The sequence below is a fragment of the Pleurodeles waltl genome, chromosome 3_2 (assembly GCF_031143425.1).
Source record: "Pleurodeles waltl isolate 20211129_DDA chromosome 3_2, aPleWal1.hap1.20221129, whole genome shotgun sequence".
Lineage (NCBI taxonomy): Eukaryota > Metazoa > Chordata > Amphibia > Caudata > Salamandridae > Pleurodeles > Pleurodeles waltl.
Genome location: NC_090441.1, coordinates 211,627,159 through 211,649,221, shown reverse-complemented (window position 1 = coordinate 211,649,221; position 22,063 = coordinate 211,627,159). Strand labels below are relative to the sequence as shown.

Sequence of the window (22,063 nt, the reverse complement as noted above, 5' to 3'; positions counted from 1 at the left end):
TAAATGCTTTACTAAAAACACAGAAATCCACAACATGGCTCTCCTGACACAGTGGGAGAGCCCATACTACAATATTCACTGCATTCAGAAAAACTTACCCCATAATGCTTTGCAAGCATTCTTTTTCAAAAAACATTTGCACATAACTCAGCCTGTGGTGGCCCTAGGACAATGGGACCACCACCAAAATGTTCAGCATGGCACACTCTGTCTGTGTAGGCCATCTCTGGGTCCCCACACTATGTTTGTGGGGACCCCAAAATAACAACACTTCTCTCCAGTCAGTGTCCTTTTAACATCTCTCATGGCTGGAAGTTTTGTTTTACAGCTAAAAGTAGTTTGTGTTTTAAGGGTCTTTTTTGTAATATCATTGTTATAGGCCTGCTAGCCCTGAAAATGTGTAATGCATATGTTCTCTAGGGGATAAACGTATGGTTACCCTGCAATACTTTCAGTCGTTTTCTTTTCATGGGATTATGCTCTCTAGGGTCTAACTATATGGTAACATGACCGGGTTTCTTACAAATGTTAAATTCATTTTGGTGTTTCTTTAGGGATCTAATGCCAAACGGTTATTTCTGATAAAGGTTTTTATTGGGTTTATATGATAATTGTATATGTTTTATTAATCTCTCCTTATTGCAGTTATGACCATAATTCGGGCCAATTTAACATCCTTATTACACTATGACTGTTTGAACACTCTTGATATGTTTGGGTGACCCTTCTAGTTTATTTCTCTCGTTACTCCTCCCTGGCTGTCTTGTGTCTTTTTTTGGCAGGGGAGGGGATTGTGTTAGCCAGCCAGCAGCTCTGATGGCAGGTGGTGAAAGTGGTGTTCTATTGGAATTAGCCTGGCAGATTTAAATTAAGATGCTAAATGGCAACATTTTCATTTTTGGCGGCAGATTGAGGAAGAAGGTAAATGGAAGTAAATGGAAGTACTTTAGTTATATGCAGGGTCACTGAAATTATATGTCAGGAAGAGACAAAATTATGAGGCAGGGTTGACCAATTTATGTGGCAAGAAAAGTCCAGTTATGGATTTACAACGCCAATTGCTCTAACTCAACTTTTGAAGAGACTGACACTTTCCATCATCCCATCAGTGATCACTAGTTTGAGATTTTCCTTTCCAAACGTGGGCAGTAGTGTGGTGATTTGGATCACCGATTGCGCCAACACCAGAGCCCCCCTCAAAAAGAAGAACAACACCCACGGAAAGAGAGCCAGCTGGCTCACCTCTGAACTCCGAGAATCAAGACGCACTTGTTGCCGCCTCGAGAAAATCTGAAGAAACACCAAATCCCCAGAAGCCAACAGCAACTTCAGAGCACCACCAACTCATCAGAAACACCAGAACGAAAGCCATACGAGACAGAATCTCCTCACAAGCACACAACAGCAAGGAACTTTTCAGCATCATCAAGGAGTTTGCCCAACCCTACAGAGAAACAATGGACATCCCACCCTCACAGGACCTCTGCGACAGACTCCTACTTCCACCACAAAATCAAGACCATCTACAACAGTTTCAACAAGGACAACCTTCGCGCAGAACCCCCTCTACAAAACCCGACACCAACAAACCGACAATCTCCACCTGGACACCCCTCTCCACCAAAGATACGCTGAAAACAATGAAGTCCATACACTCCTGGGCTCCAACGGACCCATGCCCCCATCACATCTTCAACAGAGCCGCAGACACCATCGCCCCGAAGCTCCGCCTCACCATCAACTGCTCACTAGCCGCCGCCACCTTCCCCGACACGCCGAGAAACACGCCGAGATCAACCCTGCCTCAAGAAACCCTCTGCAGAGCCCTCTGACCTCAAAAACCTCAGTCCCATCTCCCTACTTCCATTTCCGGCAAAAGTCATTGAAAAAGCAGTCAACAGCCAGCTCACCACGTTTATTGAAGACCACAACATCATCGACATATCCCAATCCGGATTCAGGTCAAACCACAGCACTGAAACAGCCCTCCTGGCACTCATCCTACTAGACCACTCAGTGGTTTTTGACTCAGTCTCCCATCACACCCTCATAAGAAGACTCCACGAAGATGGCATCAGAGCAAGGTCCTCGTCTGGATCCAATCCTTCCTCTCCGGCAGAACGCAAGGAGTTAGACTCACCCTCTTCCTCGCAGATCCCACACCCACCACCTGCGGAGTGCCCCAGGGATCTTCTCTCAGCCCCACGCTGTTCAATGTCTGCATCGCCCCGCTAGCCACCCTCGTCAGAAGCTACGGAATAAATATCATCTCCTACCCCAACGACACCGAACTCTTCGTCTCCATCTCCAATGTACCAGACAAGGCCAGACACAACTTCCACGAAGGCATGAAAGCAGTCGCCAACTGAATGATAAACAGCTGCCTTCAACTGAACACTAACAAGACAGAAGTACTCATCATGGGCCCTCAACCCAACGCATGGTGACTCCTGGTGGCCACCCACCTTTAGAAACCCACTCACCCCCACCAGCCAAGCCCGCAACCTCAGAATCATCCTGGACCCCGACCTCAGCATGAATCATCAAATCAACTCAGTCACCTCCACCTGCTTCCGCACCCTCCGCCTACTACGCAAGTCCTTCAAGTGGATCCCCCTTGAACATAGAAAGACTGTCACACACACCCTCATCACCAGTAGACTGGACTACAGCAACACATTCTACACCGGTATCCACAAAAAACTCACCCGCAAACTGCAAAGCATCCAAAATGCTGCCGCCAGACTGGTCTTCGACCTACCCCGACACTGCCACATCTTGCAACACCTGCGTACACTGCACTGGCTCCCCATAGAGAAAAGAATCACTTTCAAGGTCCTCACCCACACACACAAAGCCCTCCACAACACCGGACCAGCCTACCTGAACCAGCAACACAACCTACACGCACCCCACAGGGCCCTACGCTCAGCCCAGCTCTCTCTCGCAGAAGTTCCCCGCATCAGGAAAACCAGAACAGGAGGAGGCTCCTACTACCTCGCAGCCACTGCCTGGAGCTCCCTACCCATCCACATCAGCCAAACAACCTCCCTCCTCAGCTTCACAAAGGAACTGAAGACATGGCTTTTTTGAACCACCTCACTGGTATATGCTACACCCCCCCCCCCCAAGCGCCTTGAGACCCTAACGGGTGAGTAGCTGAGCTTTAAAAACACTGATTGATTGATTAATTGATTTGGAAGTGGCACCAGGCCTACCACTGGTGGGGTTTGCCAAGTTAAAGGGGGTCCTAAGTTGTGTTACCTTCTGGTTAGGTGACCATGGTTTGTTCCAACGTGATCATGTGACTGTTATAATGAATAGCCAGTCTGTCTAGGCCGCGATGCGGGGGATCTGCCCAACATGCATTATTCTAACGTCTGATGCGTGGCTCTTTTCAGGGCTGAAGGCGGGGCCAGGCAAGATGGTGCAGCTAGGTGTGTTGTGTGCTCTGTTCCTGCGCCCGACACCACAGTGTCCCTGAGATTGGTGGTCTCGTCAGGTAGGGGGTAGAGCTGGTGTAGTGCAGCCAAAGTAGGCGGTCGCCACCCGCATGGCTGGTCACCCTTGGAAGAGGGATAGAGGTAGTGTTGGGGTGTGCTGACCACACGTGACCTGGGAGTTCAGTCACCTTCAAACCATGTGTCCCTCTAGGGCTTCTGGGGTTAGTGCTGAGGGTAAACAGCTGTCCTTGAAGGATTTCGGTGTTTGGCTAGATAGAAGCAGGGGTCCTGTATGCAACTGAGTGTCCTAGAATGAGTTTTAGTGTCTGGTTGGATGGGTCCTATATGTGACTGACTGTCCTAGAATGAGTTGCTGTGTGTTCTTGGATGGGTAGTGCGTGTGACTGACGGTCCTACAATGAGTTCCAGTGTATGGTTGGAGAGGTGCTGCACGTGACTGACTGCCCTAGAATGACCAGCAGTGTGTGGTTGGAGAAGTGCTGAATGTGACTGACTGTTCGAGAATGAGGTGCAGTGTCTGGTTAGATGGGTGCTGCATGTGACTGGCTATCCTAGAATGGGTTCTAGTGTGTGGTTGAATGCGTGCTGCATGTAACTGACTGCCCTAGAATGAGATGCAGTGTCTCGTTGCATGCATGCTGCAAGTGACTGACTGTCCTAGAATGACTTGCAGTGTGTGGTTGGATGGGTGCTGCATGTGACTGACTGACCTAGAATGACTTTCAGTGTGTGGTTGGAGAGGTGCTTCATGTGATTGGCTGTGCTAGAATAAGTTGCAGTGTTTGGTTGGATCGGTTCTGCATGTGACTGACTGTCATAGAGTGAAATCCAGTGTGTGGCTGGATGGCTGCTGTAAGTGACTGACAGTCCTAGAATGAGTTGCAGTGTGTGGTTAAAGAGGTGCTGCATGTGACTACCCTATGAGTTGCAGTGTCTGGTTGGAAAGGTGCTGCATGTTACCGAATGTCATAGAATGAGCTGTAGTGTGTGGTTGGATGGCTGCTGCACGTGACTGACTGTTCTAGAATGAGTTGCTGTGTCTAGTTGGAAAGGTGCTGCACATGATTGACTGTCCTAGAATGAGTTGCAGTGTGTGGTTGAACGGGCGCTGCATATGAATGACTATTCTAGAATGAGTTGCAGTGTGTGGTTGAACAGGTGCTGCATATGACTGACTGTCCTAGAAGGAGCTGCAGTGTTTGGTTGGGCAGGATGGTTCATGTAACTGACGGTCCTAGAATGAGATGCAGTGTGTAGTTAGACGGTGTTCTGCCTGTGACTGACTGTCATAGAAAGAGGTCTGGTGTGTGGTTGGAGACGTGCTACATGTGCCTGACTGTCCTAGGATAACTTGCAGTGTCTGGTTGGATGGGTACTGCATGTGAGTGACTGTCCTAGAATGAGTTCCAGTGTGTGGTTGGAGAGGTGCTACATGTGCCTGACTGTCCTAGGATAACTTGCAGTGTCTGGTTGGATGGGTACTGCATGTGAGTGACTGTCCTAGAATGAGTTCCAGTGTGTGGTTGGATGGGTGCTGCAAGTGACTGACTGTCCTAGAATAACTTGCAGTGTCTGGCTGGATGGGTGCTGCATGTGAGTGACTGTCCTAGAATAACTTGCAGTGTCTGGTTTGATGGGTGCTGCATGTGAGTGACTGTCCTAGAATGAGTTGCAGTGTGTGGTTGGAGAGGTGCTGCATGTGACTGACTGTACTAAAATGAGTTGCAGTGTGAGGTTGGAGAGGTGCGGCATGGGACTGACTATCCTAGAATGAGTTGTAATGTCTGGCTGGAAGGGTGCTGCATATAACTCAGTGTCCGAGAATGAGCTGTAGTGTGTGGTTGTAGAAGTGCTGCATGTGAGTGACTGTCCTAGAATGAGTTCCAGTGTGTGGTTGGATGGGTGCTGCAAGTAACTGACTGTCCTAGAATGAGTTGCAGTGTCTGGTTGGATGGGTGATGCAAGTGACTGACTGCCCTAGAATGAGTTGCAGTGTTTGGGTGGATGGGTTCTGCATGTGACTGACTGTCCTAAAATGAGTTGCAGTGTGTGGTTGGAGAGGTGCTGCATGTGACTGACTGTCCTAAAATAAGTTGCAGTGTGTGGTTGGAGAGGTGTGGCATGGGACTGACTGTCCTAGAATGAGTTGTAGTGTCTGGTTGGAAGGGTGCTGCATGTAACTCAGTGTCCGAGAATGAGCTGTAGTGTGTGGTTGTAGAAGTGCTGCATGTGAGTGACTGTCCTAGAATGAGTTCCAGTGTGTGGTTGGATGGGTGCTGCAAGTGACTGACTGTCCTAGAATGAGTTGCAGTGTGTGGTTGGATGGTGATGCAAGTGACTGACTGTCGTAGAATAAGTTGCAGTGTCTGGGTGGATGGGTTCTGCATGTGCCTGACTGTCCTAGAGTGAGTTCCAGTGTGTGTTTGGATGGGTGCTGCAAGTGACTGACTGTCCTAGAATAACTTGCAGTGTCTGGTTGGTGGGTGCTGCACGTGAGTGACTGTCCTAGAATGAGTTGCAGTGTGTGGTTGGATGGGTGATGCAAGTGACTGACTGTCCTAGAATGAGTTTCAGTGTTTGGGTGGATGGGTTCTGCATGTGACTGACTGTCCTAAAATGAGTTGCAGTGTGTGGTTGGAGAGGTGCTGCATGTGACTGACTGTCCTAAAATGAGTTGCAGTGTGAGGTTGGAGAGGTGCGGCATGGGACTGACTATCCTAGAATGAGTTGTAATGTCTGGTTGGAAGGGTGCTGCATATAACTCAGTGTCCGAGAATGAGCTGTAGTGTGTGGTTGTAGAAGTGCTGCATGTGAGTGACTGTCCTAGAATGAGTTCCAGTGTGTGGTTGGATGGGTGCTGCAAGTGACTGACTGTCCTAGAATGAGTTGCAGTGTGTGGTTGGATGGTGATGCAAGTGACTGACTGTCGTAGAATAAGTTGCAGTGTCTGGGTGGATGGGTTCTGCATGTGCCTGACTGTCCTAGAGTGAGTTCCAGTGTGTGTTTGGATGGGTGCTGCAAGTGACTGACTGTCCTAGAATGAGTTGCAGTGTGTGGTTGGTGAGGTACTGCATTCGACTGAATGTCGTAGAATGAGTTGCAGTGTCTGGTTGGAAAGGTCCTGTACCTTACTGACTGTCCTAGAATGAATTGTAGTGTCTCACTGGATCGGTTCTGCAAGTAACTGACTGTCCTAGAAAGAGTTGCAGTGTATGGCTAGAGTATTGATGCATGTGACTGACTGTCCTAGAATGAGTTGCCATGTCGAATTAGAAAGGTGCTGCACATGACTGAATGTCCTAGAATGACTGCAGAGTCTGGTTGGATGGGTGCTGCGAGTGACTGACTGTTCTAGAATGAGTTGAAGTGTCTGGTTGGATGGGTGCTGCATGTGACTGACAGTCCTAGAATGGTGTCTGGTTGGATGGGTGCTGCACGTGACTGACTGTCCTAGAATGACTTGCAGAGTCTGGTTGAATGGATGCTGCACGTCATTTACTGTCCAAGAATGAGTTGGAAGTGTCTGGTTGGATGGGTACTGCGTGTGACGGGCTGTCCTAGAATGAGTTGCAGTGTCTGGTTGGATGGGTGCTGCATGTGACTGACTGTCCTAGAATGAGTTGCAGTGTCTGGTTGGATGGGTGTGTCACGTGACTGACTGTCCTAGAATGAATTGAAGTGTCTGTTTGGATGGGTGCTGCACGTGAAGGGCTGTCCTAGAAAGAGTTACAGTGTCTGATTGGATGGGTGCTGCACATGACTGACTGTCCTGGAATGACTTGCAGAGTCTAGTTGAATGGGTGCTACACGTGACTGACCGTCCTAGAATGAGTTGCAGTGTCTGGCTGGATGGGTGCTGCATGTGACTGACTGTCCTGGAATAAGTTGCAGTGTCTGGTTGGATGGATGCTGCACGTGACTGACTGTCCTAGAATGAGTTGCAGTGTGTGGATGGAGAGGTGCTGCATGTGGCTGACTGTCCTACAGTGAGTTGCAGTGTCTGATTGGTTAAAGTATGTGGATCCACAGGAGGTTAGTGGGGCTCAGGGATCTCTTGCACTGTACTATGATTTTGGCCCCATTCAGTTGCATCATTTGATGCCAGTCAGGGTGGTTTCTAGGTGCACTACTTGTTTTGCTTGTTGGGATGAGGTCGTACTGTTAACTGTCGTGAGTGTAGGAGCGGTGATCCCTCTGAGAGTTCACTCAGGACCTCATTGGAGCTGGATAAAAAGGACCATACTGATATCACTGCAGTCAGTCAGAGAGGAATTACCACAATCAGTAAAAAGTGGAGTCACAGACTCCTCCTCCCACAGGGAGGGTCTCCTGTTGGGGGATGTGGAGGAGCCCACTGAGGCCTAGAAGTACCGACAAGTACTGGTAAGTACTGGTAGGCAAGGATTGCCTACTGTGGCTCCTTCAGGGGTATCCTCGATGACCAGGACAGCCCGTGTGGTCAAGGTGCCCGAAGGGATCAGAGGAGGAAACAACAGCCTCTAAAGAGCTTTGTAGGCTCAATATTGACCACAGTACAAGGAGCTCTTCTCGCTGCCCTCAGGATGGTGAGGCACCACACAACACCTGTTCTGCCCCCTTTCTATTATGGTGATATACACATCAACACCTGTCTTCATCTGTGCAGCAAGGTGGAGAAACAAGTTGACATCAGTTCTCACCACCTTACAGTAAGGTGTTATGTACATTGGCACCTGTCCTCGCCTGTGCAGTAAGGTGGAGATACAATATGACATCTGTTACTGTTACCTTGTCTTGAGCTGTTCTACGCCTTGACACCGCTACTTGACTGTGCCTTCAGATAGAGACATAAAATAACATCTGTTCTTGCTGCCTTGCAGGAAGGGGTTATACACCTTGACACCTGTCCTCGCCTGTGCAGTAAGGTGGAGATACAATATAACATCTTTCATGGACTCTCGCAGGGGGGCTGTAAGGTTTGCCACAGTGTGTGACTATTCTGAGAAAACTCTGAACTTCTGTCACATACGAGAGTGCAGGTGCTTCCTATATGTCTGTCATCTTTTCTGGTTCTGGCACAACTCCGTGTGCTGAAAACAGGTTTCTAAAGAACCATATGTTCTGTCTGAGGAATTTCTCTTGTGGTTAGTTCATGGTCCCTTAGCTGGTTAAACACAGCTCGTAGGCAGGTGAGGTGGCTTTCTACAATCAGCACATGGACGAGCATGTTGTCACTCACATTTAGCACAGGGGGAGACCAGCAAGCACTTCCCTGATGACATTTTAGAAGACCTCTGTAGCACTGGAAACGCTGAAATTCTGTCTTTTATAACTGCACAGTCCCACAAGGGTGGGGAAGGTGGTAATCTGGTGAGAGCCAGGGTGTAGCAGTATTTGATGGTATCCTGATCTTAAGTCCAACTTCAAGAACCACTTGGAACCTACCAGCTCTCTAATTAAGTCATTTACTGTGGGAGTTAGGTGGATTCCCTCTTTATGATGAGATCTTGCAGTCTTATTTCCACGCAGATTCTTACTGCTCCTGGATCTTTGTGTTTCTTGGATGCTACTATGGGGGCGAACCACATGGTCGATCCAGTGAATTTCTCAATAATGCCAGCATTCTCAAGGTATTTTAGGTCTTGCTTGGCTATGGAGCATAAATGAAATGCCATTCTCTGGTGGTGAAGTGTGACTGGCTCTATGGACTTGTCAGTGTGGAGCTGGACTGCCTATCCTTTTAGGCACTCGATGCTGATGAATAGGGGAGCAAATTCTTGCACTAATGGTTCTGCTTCCATGGCACAGATGCCAAAGTGAACTGGACAAGGTGGAAGGCTTGAGCCATCTAGCATGCTAGCAGGAACCCTGATCCTTCTTCCGAGAGAGACTTTGGCTCTCGTGGAAGGGGACACATGGCTGAATTTTGCATGAAAAGCACCCACTAGTTGTAGAGGGCTGTGTTTGCTGAATGTATACATTTGGACTTTTGTGGGTCATTGGGCTGGTGGTGCGGGCAATGTCTGACACAGCTCTACAGTCATGAGGTTAATAGATGAGAGCAGTGATGCTTCGCTTCTGCAGTTGTACTCAGCATTTTGCAACGGTCCGTGTGGGTGTCCAATTCCTGTACAGCATGGATAGCTTCACTGGATTCATCGTGGTCCATGTCGCTGTCCTATGGAGGGACAGATGTGGTCTTGACCGTATGTACACTTTTCCATTGTGGTTTGCCCCTTTGTGGGGTGGAGTGACAGATGTTCGTGACGTGGTTAAGCATTTCACAGGCTAAACATTTCTTCCCTTGGGCAGGGCATTCCCTGGGGTGTGGGAATGGCTGCTCACACCATCACATGATCTGCTGGCTGCTTTGGGTTTGACTGCTTCTTGTTTACTTTTCCGGGGTAGATTGGCAGGCTCGGTTCTGATGGGCCTCTGTAGGGAGGCCTCCATGTGGGATGAACTGGCTTTTGACAATTCCCTGGGGCGTCCTAGGGCGAGGATGTCACACATAGGCATGTTGGCGACCTGCAAGATTTGTTTTTGGCGTTTTGCAGACTTGCAGCCTTGAATACATTGCACCCTGATTATGTCATCTGCATCCAGTGGGGTGCATGTGCTGGCCAGTTCTTTTAGGGGAGCATAGAAGACATCCACAGTCTCACACAGGTTCTGGCTTGCCTGGTGGAGCAGAAAGCGTTCATAGTCTGGGTTTGCAAATGCTTCATAATATGTTGTTATGGCATCCTTAACATCTGGCATGTGCGCGGGGGTCCTCTTTCCAGACATTTTTTCGAGACCTTGAGTATGTCTACCCCCACCGAGGTATCCTTTCGCTGTCTTCAGAGACGTCCAATGCTGCGAAGTATGCCTTCAGGTGTTCCACCCATTCCTTCCACATGGCAGCCTGCGTGGGTGGGGGGCCTGTGATTGGAAAAGGCCCAAGGGCTGGTTAAATGCCATGCCTAGAGTGTTTTAGCTGCCTTGGCCCTGGGAGGAGGCTTCTGTGGGAGGGTGGTTGGTGCGCGGGGTTGTGAGCACTGTAGCATAGCACTATACCTTTTTCTGCTTGTGCATTCTTGCTGTAAGGAGGTGAGTGCTGCTGGCTGGTAGCTGGCTGACTGGAGGATGGCTTCTGCATGGTCTATCTCCAGTGCTGTTAAGGCCAGGCCCTGCTGCTCTAAAGTATGGCTGGGTCTCTTACTGCAGGTGCACAGCTCCTTTGTGGTGAGGCTTGGTCTCTGAAGGCTCATCTTTCCCCCTCGTCCATGTCTGAGGCCCCAAATACCTCAACAACTAAACATAGCAAAGTCATTCTGGGTGCCCATATGTTGAACCCACAAAATGTATCACTACACCTGTGGACGCCCCAAAACACCTCAGCAACAAAATGCAGCACTCTGGGCTAGATGTACACATATAGGAAGAACAATCACCTAATTGTGATTTTTTTGTGGATTGTAATTAGGGACTCGTTATTCCTAATGTATAAAAACTCTTTTGAGTTTCATTAGCTATTAGTAGCGAGTCACTAATAGACCTACCTCATGAATATGAATGAGGTTGTCGCGCCGCACCACGCGGCGCGAGCCGAGCATTCGGCTTGCGGCGCACAGCGCGTCCTCAGGACGCGGCGCGCCCCGAGCCTTCTGTGCACCTCGCGAGGCCCCAGATTTTGCTTGGGGCCTCGCTCTGCTTTTCCTTGCGTCCCTGGTACCCCCTGAACCCTCCTTACCTGTTCTTCTTTTCTTCTTTTCTTCTTTGGGGCATTTTATTGTACTTTCTTTATGTCTTTTCCCCCTTCCCATGTTACCTTTTTCTTCCCAGCATTCCTTGTTCCCTATTCTCTATGGTTCCTACTCTATTCTGTCCTATGTACTTTTCCCTATCTAAGATGGTGTCCTTTTACTTCCTGTTGGTCATTTCCTGTTTCTTGGTATTTAAGGGCTCTGTTTTCTTCCTTTCCTTGCGCTGCAACACTATCTGCTCTGATTGTGTCTTCGCTCCTGATTCTTTGCCTTCGGTTCTGAATCTTGTCCAATTTCGTGTTTACCTGCATTTTTGTTTCTTTTTGATTCCTGGTTTTTGTTCTTGTTTCAGGAATCTACTGTTTGGAGGTTTTTCCCCTTTTTAGGTTTTTTTTCCCTCTGGCGCTATTTCTAAAGGGCACGGTCTGTTCTTGGCGTTTCCATTGCCTACAGCACCGTGGCTACTAGAAAGAGTCACCCCTTTCTGGGCCAAAGCCGAACCTTCAAGACCCACGCCACTCGATCTGCGGATTCCAGGCGTAAGCAGCACGTGAGTCGTGACAGATTGCAGCGCCAAACCATACCGACGTCTTCTGACACCATGGACGATACAGTGGTGGCTGCTGCAGATCCTGATCAATCTCTTCTGAATACTATTCAGCAACAAGCTCAGGAATTGCAACAACTACGCAATGAGAATGCTGTGTTACGACAGGCTTTGGCCTTCCGCAGTGGCGATGTTCCGACTATCTCCGCTTCTACTCCTCGTTTCTCTGGTGAACCAACTAAACTGCGTGAATTCCTTGATGCATTAACGGTGTACTTCGCCTTCCGACCTACCCAATTCTCCCATGACAGGACAAAGGTGGGATATCTTATCAGTGCATTATCCGGTCCTGCCTTGGCCTGGGCAACCCCGATGGTGTCATCCAACGATCCGGTATTGTCGGACTATTCTGCTTTCGTGACTCGCTTCAAACAAATGTTTAGTCGTCCAGGATTGGAGGCCTCTGCGGAAGAAGCCTTATGTGACATCCAGCAAGGCTCCCAAGATGTCCTTCAATATATTACACGTTTTCGTCAGCTAGCGGCAGAGACCACCTGGGTGGAGCGTACCCTGGTGACTTTGTTTCGCAGAGGACTTAAGGAAGAAATAAAAGATGAATTAGTACATTCCACCAGAGTTGAAGATCTCCGTGGCCTGATGGATCAAGCACTTTCCATTGAGTATCGTCTTCAAGAGCGATGAATGGAGAAGAGAAGGAGTAGAGGGTCTTCCCAGCCAAGCACTTCACAGGTGTATCTGCCTCGTTCTGAGGAATCTCGTCCTCCTGCTAGAGACATAGAGGGGGAACCCATGCAAGTGGATACTACTCGAGGGCCGCTCTCCGCTAGTGAGCGGGAAGACAGACGTAAGAAAGGATTGTGCCTATACTGTGGTTCTGCTGGTCACATGCTTCGTACCTGCCCTGTACGTCCACCAAGACCATCGGGAAACGCCACTTCCCGTCCTCTGTAAGAAGGGAGGAGACGGGATCCTCGGCTATACCTTCCATCAGTTCATTTAATGACAATACGACATACTTGTTCATGTTACCTGTCATATTACAACTACCTGATGGCCGTCAAGAAAGGACTATGGCATTACTAGATTGTGGTGCTAGTGGTATTTACATGGATAAGACTTGGGCCACTAATCAACAGATTCCAACACAACCCAAAGACATCCCTGAACAAGTGCACACAGTGGATGGATCCTTGATATCCTCTGGTCCAGTCGATACTACGACCTTGATGTTAAATTTACAGTTTGGTAATCATCAAGAACACATCTCCTTTGATATCATTTCATCTCCCAACCATACCATCATTCTCGGAATTCCGTGGTTTACAAGACATAATCCGTATGTGAACTGGGTAACCCGGACTATTTCCTTGTCCTCACAGTTTTGCCATGAGAACTGTTTTGCTTCCGACAAATATTGGTCACCGAACAGATTAACACCTATTAAAAGTACTACGGAATATTCCATCAATACAGTCCAAGGAGTCCCTGAACACTATTTAGAGTTTCAAGATGTGTTCCAAAAACCATCCAGACCTGTATTACCTCCACATCGAGAGTACGATTGTGCTATTCCCTTGGAACCTGGAACTGTCGTTCCCTTTGGAAGGATGTATTCTCTCACGGAACCTGAAAAGGAAGTTCTTAAGGAGTATCTGGAGGAAAATGTACAGAGTGGTCTCATTGTTCCATTGTCTTCTCCGGCAGGGGCTCCTCTCTTTTATGTACCCAAGAAGACTAAAGATCTTCGTCCTTGCCTGGATTTTTGAGGCCTGAATAAGATAACTATAAAGGATCGTTATCCTTTGCCCCTCATCAAGGATATTCTAGAGGCAGTCAGAGGGGCTCAAAGTTTTACCAAATTGGATCTTCGGGGAGCCTACCACCTCTTACGTATTAAGGAAGGAGACGAGTGGAAAACAGCATTCAGGACACCATTTGGTCATTTTGAGTACAAGGTCATGCCTTTTGGTCTTACGAATGCCCCCGCAATATTTCAAAGATTTATGGACTCAATATTTTCTGATCTCTTGAACCAGACAGTTGTAATCTACTTAGACGATATCCTTATTTATTCCAGACATCCCAAACTCCATTCTTCCCATGTGAAACAAGTCCTTCAAAGACTCCGAGCACATCAACTACTCTGTAAACCCGAAAAATGTGAGTTCGATAAGACGGAAGTCAAATATCTGGGTTATCATTTAAGTCCCACCGGCATAGCTATGGACCAAGAAAAAGTACAAGCAATTCTCGATTGGCCTTCTCCCTCTTCTATTAAAGAAACACAATGTTTCCTAGGATTAGCAAATTTTTATCGGCAGTTCATTCTAGACTTTGCTAAACAGACCAGCCATATAACTCATACTTTAAAGAAGGAAAATTTAAAGAAGGGGTTTGTCTGGACTAAGGCGGCTGAAACAGCTTTTCAAGATTTAAAGAAGCCTTTCACTCAAGCCCCCATCTTAAGACATCCAGATACCAACAAACAGTTTATTGTAGTTACCGATGCTTCCGAAAGAGCTATTGGAGCTGCCTTACTCCAACAACAAGAAGATGATGGTCTTGAACATCCTGTTTTCTATTTATCCCATATACTCTCTACGGCAGAACAACATTTCTCAGTACTAGAAAGGGAGTTATTAGCTCTGAAAACAGCCTGCCTAGAATGGAGACAGTTTCTGATGGGTTCCAAGGAGCCTTTTGAGGTGAGAACAGACCACCGTAATCTACAATGTCTATGTAATTTTGTATGCCAGACTAGTCGCCAGGCCCGTTGGGCCTTTTTCTTCAATCAGTATGATTTTTACATCACCTATATTCCTGGATCCCAAAACATTCTGGCTGATGCTCTGTCTCGCCGTTATCCAGATTGTACTCCTTCCCCATCTCAGTATCTACTGGAACCTAGTAAGATCATTGGAGTTGCTCAATCTTTTCTGGAGGCGATACAACTGGAGTACTCCAGCCTGCCTAACAGCGAAGTAGAGAAACTAAGATCCTTTTTATGCAAGAAGGAAGGATACTATTATCATCAGAATCTGTTATTCCTCCCTACTAACAGAGTTCGAGACAAGGCATTACAGATGTGCCATGATTCGCCGGTTGCTGGTCATAGAGGCATCAAAGCCACACAAGAACTTCTCTCGCGATCTTTCTGGTGGCCTACCTGGAAGTCAGATGTTGAAAGATACGTTCAGGCTTGTCCCATATGTGCTCAAGTCAAGATTCCCCGTACCAGACCTGCAGGATTACTACAGCCTTTGCCTGTTCCACCAGCTCCATGGCATACTATTTCTACTGACTTCATGTGTTCACTTCCACAATCAGCTGGAAACCAGGTTATCATGGTCACTGTTGATTCCTTTACTAAAATGGCTCACTTCACTGCCCTAAAAAAGTTACCTACATCCCAAGAATTGAGCCAGATATTTATCGACCATATTTTCCGTCTCCATGGACTTCCACATACCATTGTATCTGACAGAGGACCTCAGTATATTTCCCGGTTTTGGAAATATTTTTGCAAGACACTAAATATCAATATAGCACTCTCATCCGGTTTCCATCCTCAGACCAATGGACAAACCGAGCGTCTGAACCAAGGATTAGAGCAATACCTTCGCTGTTTTTGTAATTCTACCCAAAGCAACTGGAACACTTATCTCCCTATTGCTGAATTTTCCTATAACAATACTGTCCATAGTGCCTCCAAGGTCACTCCTTATTTCTGTTCCTATGGCTATCATCCTACCTCTTTTCCTACTTCTCCTCAATCTACCTCTCCTCTGCCTGCGATTACATCTTTTTCCAAACGTCTCCTGCAAATCTATAGGCTAATTAGATCTAATTTATTGAACACCAAGAGATATATGAAGAAGATCGCAGATAAGAAACGTGGACCCACTCCAGATTATCACCCTCAAGATAAAGTCTGGCTTTCCTCCAAATTCTTGCCCTCACGCCTTTCTCTTAATAAGTTCACACCTCGCTATTACAGGCCTTTCCGTATTCTTCAGTTGATCACTCCTGTCACTGTCCGTCTTAGCTTGCCTCATACTTGGAAGATTCATCCGGTCTTTCATGTGTCCCAGCTCAAACCTTATGTACCTGACTCTTTCTCTCGTCAGTTTCCTTGTCCTCCTCCTGTGTTGGTGAATGATGTACCTGAATATGAGGTTCAGGAAATTTGTGACTCTCGCTTTTTTCACAGACGTCTTCAGTATTTGATTCACTGGAAGGGATATCCTCTTAGTGAATGCTCTTGGGAAGATGCATCTTCTGTTCACGCACCTCTTCTGATTTCTCGTTTTCATCGTTTGTTTCCCTTCAAACCTGGGCCTTCGGGGGGGGGGGACCTATTGTCGCGCCGCAACACGCGGCGCGAGCCGAGCATTCGGCTCGCGCCGCACAGCGCGTCCTCAGGACGCGGCGCGCCCCGAGCCTTCTGTGCACCTCGCGAGGCCCCAGATTTTGCTTGGGGCCTCGCTCTGCTTTTCCTTGCGTCCCTGGTACCCCCTGAACCCTCCTTACCTGTTCTTCTTTTCTTCTTTGGGGCATTTTATTGTACTTTCTTTATGTCTTTTCCCCCTTCCCATGTTACCTTTTTCTTCCCAGCATTCCTTGTTCCCTATTCTCTATGGTTCCTACTCTATTCTGTCCTATGTACTTTTCCCTATCTAAGATGGTGTCCTTTTACTTCCTGTTGGTCATTTCCTGTTTCTTGGTATTTAAGGGCTCTGTTTTCTTCCTTTCCTTGCGCTGCAACACTATCTGCTCTGATTGTGTCTTCGCTCCTGATTCTTTGCCTTCGGTTCTGAATCTTGTCCAATTTCGTGTTTACCTGCATTTTTGTTTCTTTTTGATTCCTGGTTTTTGTTCTTGTTTCAGGAATCTACTGTTTGGAGGTTTTTCCCCTTTTTAAGTTTTTTTTCCCTCTGGCGCTATTTCTAAAGGGCACGGTCTGTTCTTGGCGTTTCCATTGCCTACAGCACCGTGGCTACTAGAAAGAGTCCCCCCTTTCTGGGCCAAAGCTGAACTTTCAAGACCCACGCCACTCGATCTGCGGATTCCAGGCGTAAGCAGCACGTGAGTCGTGACAGAGGTAGGTCACAATTTGCAAACCGTTAGGAATCGCAGCCATCACATGTCTGTAATTGCTTTTACATAAATAAATCTATTTTTATTAAATGTAGCTTGTTTTCCTTAAAGGAATGCATTTAAAAAGAAAAAAACAAACTTTAAAGTTTCATTTTTTAGGAGCACATAATAGTCCCTTGGACCACTGCCTGCTCCTTAAAACATTTCTCCATCAATTCTCAAAGGGGAAGGCGTCCCTAAGGGACGCTATCCCATTTTCAAATGGGTTATCACCAACTTTAAGTTGGTGGTAAATTGCAAATGTTTTGCGAGTGCATTTGGGCCTCAAAACACTCCTATATCACACTTGCAATTCAGTATGAGGAAGGGACGCCCTCAACATGTCCATTCCAGATACCGAATCGCAAAACCCAAATTGTGATTCGGTAATAAATTCCTGAATCGCAATTTGGGACTTGTACATCATAAAAAGCATTCTGGCATTTTTGGGCCGTTTGCAAATGCGAAAAAGCTTTGTACATCTATCCTGATAGCCCTGGACACCCCTTAACAATCCACCGACTCCAAGCCACCTTTCTCCAATCTACCCCAATCTAATATAAGATCCCCCTCTCCAATATACCCCACCCACCCCAATCCAATCCATCCCACTGTAGCACACCACACCCCAGTCCAATCCACCCACCCCATTTCAATCCACCCCACTCCAATCACCCCATTTCAACCCATCAACTCTAATCCACCGCAACCAACTCCACATCACCCCACTCTATTCCACCCCACTCACTCCAATCCACCCCACACCAATCGAATTCACCCTACGCCAATCCAATCCACCCTGCTCTGTGCCATTCCACCCTACTCCACCCAGTCTACCCCACTCCAATCCACCAAACCGCACTCCAATCCACCCTGCTCCAATCCATGTGCTCCAACCCAACCTACAACACTCTACAACACTCCAGTCCACTCCACACCACTCCAATCCACCCCACTCACTCCAATCCACCACACTCTATTTCAATTCAATCCACCCCATCCCAGTTCTGTCCACCCCACGCCACAGCAATCCCTCCAGCCCACCCCACTCCATCCACTGCACCCCACTCCAATCCACCATGCTTCAATCCAATCAACCCCACTCCAATCCACTTCATCTTACTCCACTCCAGTCCACCCCACTCCAATCCAGTGAATCCAATCCTCCTCAGTGTGTTCCAATCCACAGCACGACCTCAATCCACTCTGCCCAATTTCACCCCACTCCACTCTGTGACACTCTCTGCCACTGAACTCTACTCCCATCTACAACACTTTACAACACTCTACTCCTCCACTGAACTCTAGAACACTCTACACCACTAATCTTTAGTCATGCTGAACAGGAAGCACACTGGTGGAGAACATGGCAAAACACTTGGCCGAAGTCAATAGCTCTTGTGAAGGCAAGACCTATTGGCATTGTCAATGCTTGTTATAACTTGCTGGGTCTAGGGCAGACTAAAGAGTATGTAATGCTGGATATCTGAACTAACTAAACACAAAAAAGCAGCCCAATATTCCCCCAGGAGATGTGCTTTGTTCATATAAATATAGAGCCCGCTTCACGAAGGCACTTACGGGTAGTAAAGTTACGAGTACAGGGTCTCCGCATTGTGACCAGCAGTGTGGGGACTGCACCACGACTGCAGAGACTCTGCACTTCTAACTTCACTACACCTAAGCCCTTCGCGAATCGACCCCAATGACAGGACCTCATGAAGGAGAAAATGTAAACAAATTAAATCAGTTGCTTAGGAATTGGTATCAGTTAAATCCACACCACGAAAATCTCCGGTAATGATAAATGTAGACAGTTTATTGTAATGATCAGTTCTTTCAGTGATGAATAAAAGATCAGCTCAGGACTCAGAATCCAGATACAAAAATGTCTGACCTTTTAGATAAAGTCAATCAGTAGAATTTGAAGCAGAAATTCCTATTCCAGGGAGCAAGTCAAATAGAAGCAAAGTTCATCAATAAAGGAGTCTAGCAGGGGGCAATCCCAGACACCATGGGAGCAGAGGAGCACTCTGGGGGGCCTTTTTGTATCTGGACACTGATTCTGAAGAAGACCTCGCGAACTGATGTTTTAAGAGACCGAAACGTCGACAATCGCTCCATATCAGCTCCAACATTAGCACTCAGTGCTTTCCTCACTGGATTTTGAGGACTATGTAGGTCTATTTCCGGTCGGTGTCCTATGGACTACCCAAGGCACCTGCGCATCAGTGGACTCTACGTACATGACCATGTGGCCTGCGTTAGCCTACGCTGCTGTTTAGATCTTGCTTCCCTGAGAGTTGCTCACCATTTGTTATTATTTAGTATTGAAAAACCTGGTTGTTTGAATAAACCGTCTATATATCTTGTGACTTTTGCACAGAGCATGTCTTCGTATGTGCATATGTGTTTTGGATCCTCAATGTGTATTACGTGGCTTTTCTTGGCTCGGATTTGTTTGATACCAACTCCTGAGCATTTGATTCAGTTGGTCCAATATTCCTTCTTCGATCTTTCTCACTGCATTTCTATGTCAAGTGGTAAGATTGCCTCCAAGATGTAATTAACCCTGCCCAGCTGCCTCTGGGCCTCAGGGGGCTGAATCTGGCGGTGAGGTGGATGCATACCTGTGTGCTGGTTTGCTTCTGGGTGGTCACTCGTGGCCTGTCCAAGGCCTGGTCGTTGATTGCACAAGCCGGGTTGTTCCCCAGCAGTTTTTGGATGAGCTGTGCTCATGATTACTCAAGGTCGTTGACTTTGTCATGTTCTTCTGTTTTGTTGGATACGTTTGTGGGGGGGCATGTGGCTTTTGCTGCCTTGGTGTCTAATGTGTGCTTTCATTGTGTTAATGGTGGCTGGTTGGTTGCCAATGCTTTGCCTGGCGCCTTTGGTTGGGCGGCTGGTGTCCTGCTGTAGACAGAGTGAAGGTGGCTGGTTGTGGCTGGCTGGTCGCCAATGCTTTGCCTGGCGCCTTTGGTTGGGCGGCTGGTGTCCTGCTGTGGCTGGAGTGAAGGTGGCTGGTGGGTCGCCAATGCTTTGCCAGGCACCTTTGGTTGGGCGGCTGGTGTCCTGCTGTAGCTGGAGTGAAGGTGGCTGGTGGTGGCTGGTTGGTTGCCAATGCTTTGCCTGGCGCCTTTGGTTGGGCGGCTGGTGTCCTGCTGTAGACAGAGTGAAGGTGGCTGGTGGTGGCTGGTTGCTCGCCAATGCTTTGCCAGGCACCTTTGGTTGGGCGGCTGGTGTCCTGCTGTAGACAGAGTGAAGGTGGCTGGTGGTGGCTGGTCGCCAATGGTTTGCCAGGCGCCTTTGGTTGGGCGGCTGGTGTCCTGTTGTAGACAGAGTGAAGCGGGCTGGTGGTCTGTAGATTAGAGGTGGTGGGTTCATGAGGGGTGGCTGGGCCAGGGGGCTCACAGGTGTGCACTGACCCCTCTTCACCCCTCCCTTGTGTTCTCCTGACATCTTATGCTCTTTGACTCTGTCCCACACTCCCGTCCTCCTGCCCACCCTCACTCACCCGTTGTCTCTCTCTGTCCCAGGTTGATGACGACCCTCGCCCTGTGCCAGCCTTGCCACCAGGTGCAGATGGACGGCTTCGCGGGAGCCCCGCGGTTCCTGTCCTACCCGCGCACCTTCACGGCGAGGAGCGGCGAGGACGCCACCCTGCGGTGCCAGATCGCCGGCGACCCTCGCCCCTCTGTGGTCTGGGAGAAGGACAAGTGCCCGCTGCCGCCGTCGGGCCGCTACCGGGTGCTGGAGGATGGCACGGCGTACCAGCTGCGCATCTCGGCCGTGACCCCGCAGGACAGCGGCCAGTACATCTGCAAGGCCCGCAACGGGGTGGGCGAGACCTATGCGGCCGCCGCCCTGCACGTGGAGGGGGCAGAGCTGGCCCCGGAGCCGGGGGCGCACAGGGGACCCCGCTTCCTCATCACGCCCGTGTCCCTCAAGGTCACCAGGGGGGACCACGTGGCCTTCGCCTGCAAGGTGTGGGGCCAGCCCAGCCCCGCGCTGACCTGGGAGAAGGATGGCAAGCCCCTCTGCCACATCTTCGAGAGTGCCCACTTCGCCGTGGGCAGCGAGCTGGAGGGCTGGCACTACCTGAAGATCCACAGTGCCCGGGTGCCCGACCAGGGCGTCTACGTGTGCCGGGCGCGCAACTCGTGCGGGGAGAGCCTGGCTGCGGCCATGCTGCTGGTGGAGCCCCCCAAGGACGGGCCCCCCAAGAACAGCTTCCCCCTGGGCGCGGAGCGCAGGCCCCGCGGGCGCCACCGGCACTGGATGGACGCGGAGCCCGAGCCGCGCATCCTTCCCGCGGACGGCCAGGGGCCCCTGCCCGGTGCCAAGGCCAAGGCCTTCGCCGTCAGCCAGGGCAAGCATGCCAAGTTCCGCTGCTACGTGACGGGCAAGCCCAAGCCCGAGATCCTGTGGAGGAAGGACGGGCAGGCGCTGCGCCCCGGCCGGAGGCACCTGGTCTACGAGGACCGCCAGGGCTACTTCATCCTCAAGGTGCTCTACTGCAAGCTGCGGGACGCGGGGCTCTACGTCTGCAGCGCCTCGAACTCCGCGGGCCAGACGCTCAGCGCTGTGCAGCTGCACGTCAGAGGTAGGGTGGGCCGCGCGTGAGGGGGTGAGGGCGCGCGTGAGGCTGCGCGTGAGAGGGTGAGGCCGCGCGTGAGGGGGTGAGGTCGCGCGTGAGGGGGTGAGGGCGCGCGTGAGGGGGTGAGGGTGCGCGTGAGGGGGTGAGGGCGCGCGTGAGGCTGCGCGTGAGGGGTGAGGGTGTGCTTAGGGCCGTGCGTGAGGGGTGAGGGTGCGCGTGGGGGGGGTGCGCGTGAGGCTGCGCGTGAGGGGGTGAGGGCGCGCGTGAGGCTGCGCGTGAGGGTGCGCGTGAGGCTGCGCGTGAGGGGGTGAGGGCGCGCATGAGGGGGTGAGCCTGTGCGTGAGGGGGTGATGCTGCGCGTGAGGGGGTGAGGGCGCGCGTGAGGCTGCGCGTGAGGCTGCGCGTGAGGATGCGCGTGGGAGGTGAGGGTGCGCGTGAGGCTGCGCGTGAGGGGGTGAGGGCGCGCGTGAGGGGGTGAGGCTGTGCGTGAGGGGGTGAGGCTGTGCGTGAGGGGGTGTGTTGCGCGTGAGGGGGTGAGGGTGCGCGCGAGGCTGCGCGTGAGGGGTGCGCG

At 49.7% G+C, this 22,063-nt stretch overlaps 1 protein-coding gene across 4 annotated transcripts in view; it reads left to right on the top strand.

The window, feature by feature from the left end:
- The window catches only part of OBSL1 (obscurin like cytoskeletal adaptor 1), a 368,734-nt gene that overhangs the window by 6,539 nt on the left and 340,132 nt on the right, over window positions 1-22,063 (top strand). For 3 of the 4 annotated variants that reach the window (XM_069227203.1, XM_069227206.1, XM_069227205.1), the window contains exon 2: window positions 20,432-21,498. In XM_069227203.1, coding sequence (XP_069083304.1) covers window positions 20,436-21,498 — 1,063 coding nt within the window. In that variant the 5' untranslated portion in view covers window positions 20,432-20,435. Of the gene's footprint in view, window positions 1-16,305; window positions 16,861-20,431; window positions 21,499-22,063 lie in introns of those variants that run through there. The other variant, XM_069227204.1, reaches the window with a different exon arrangement.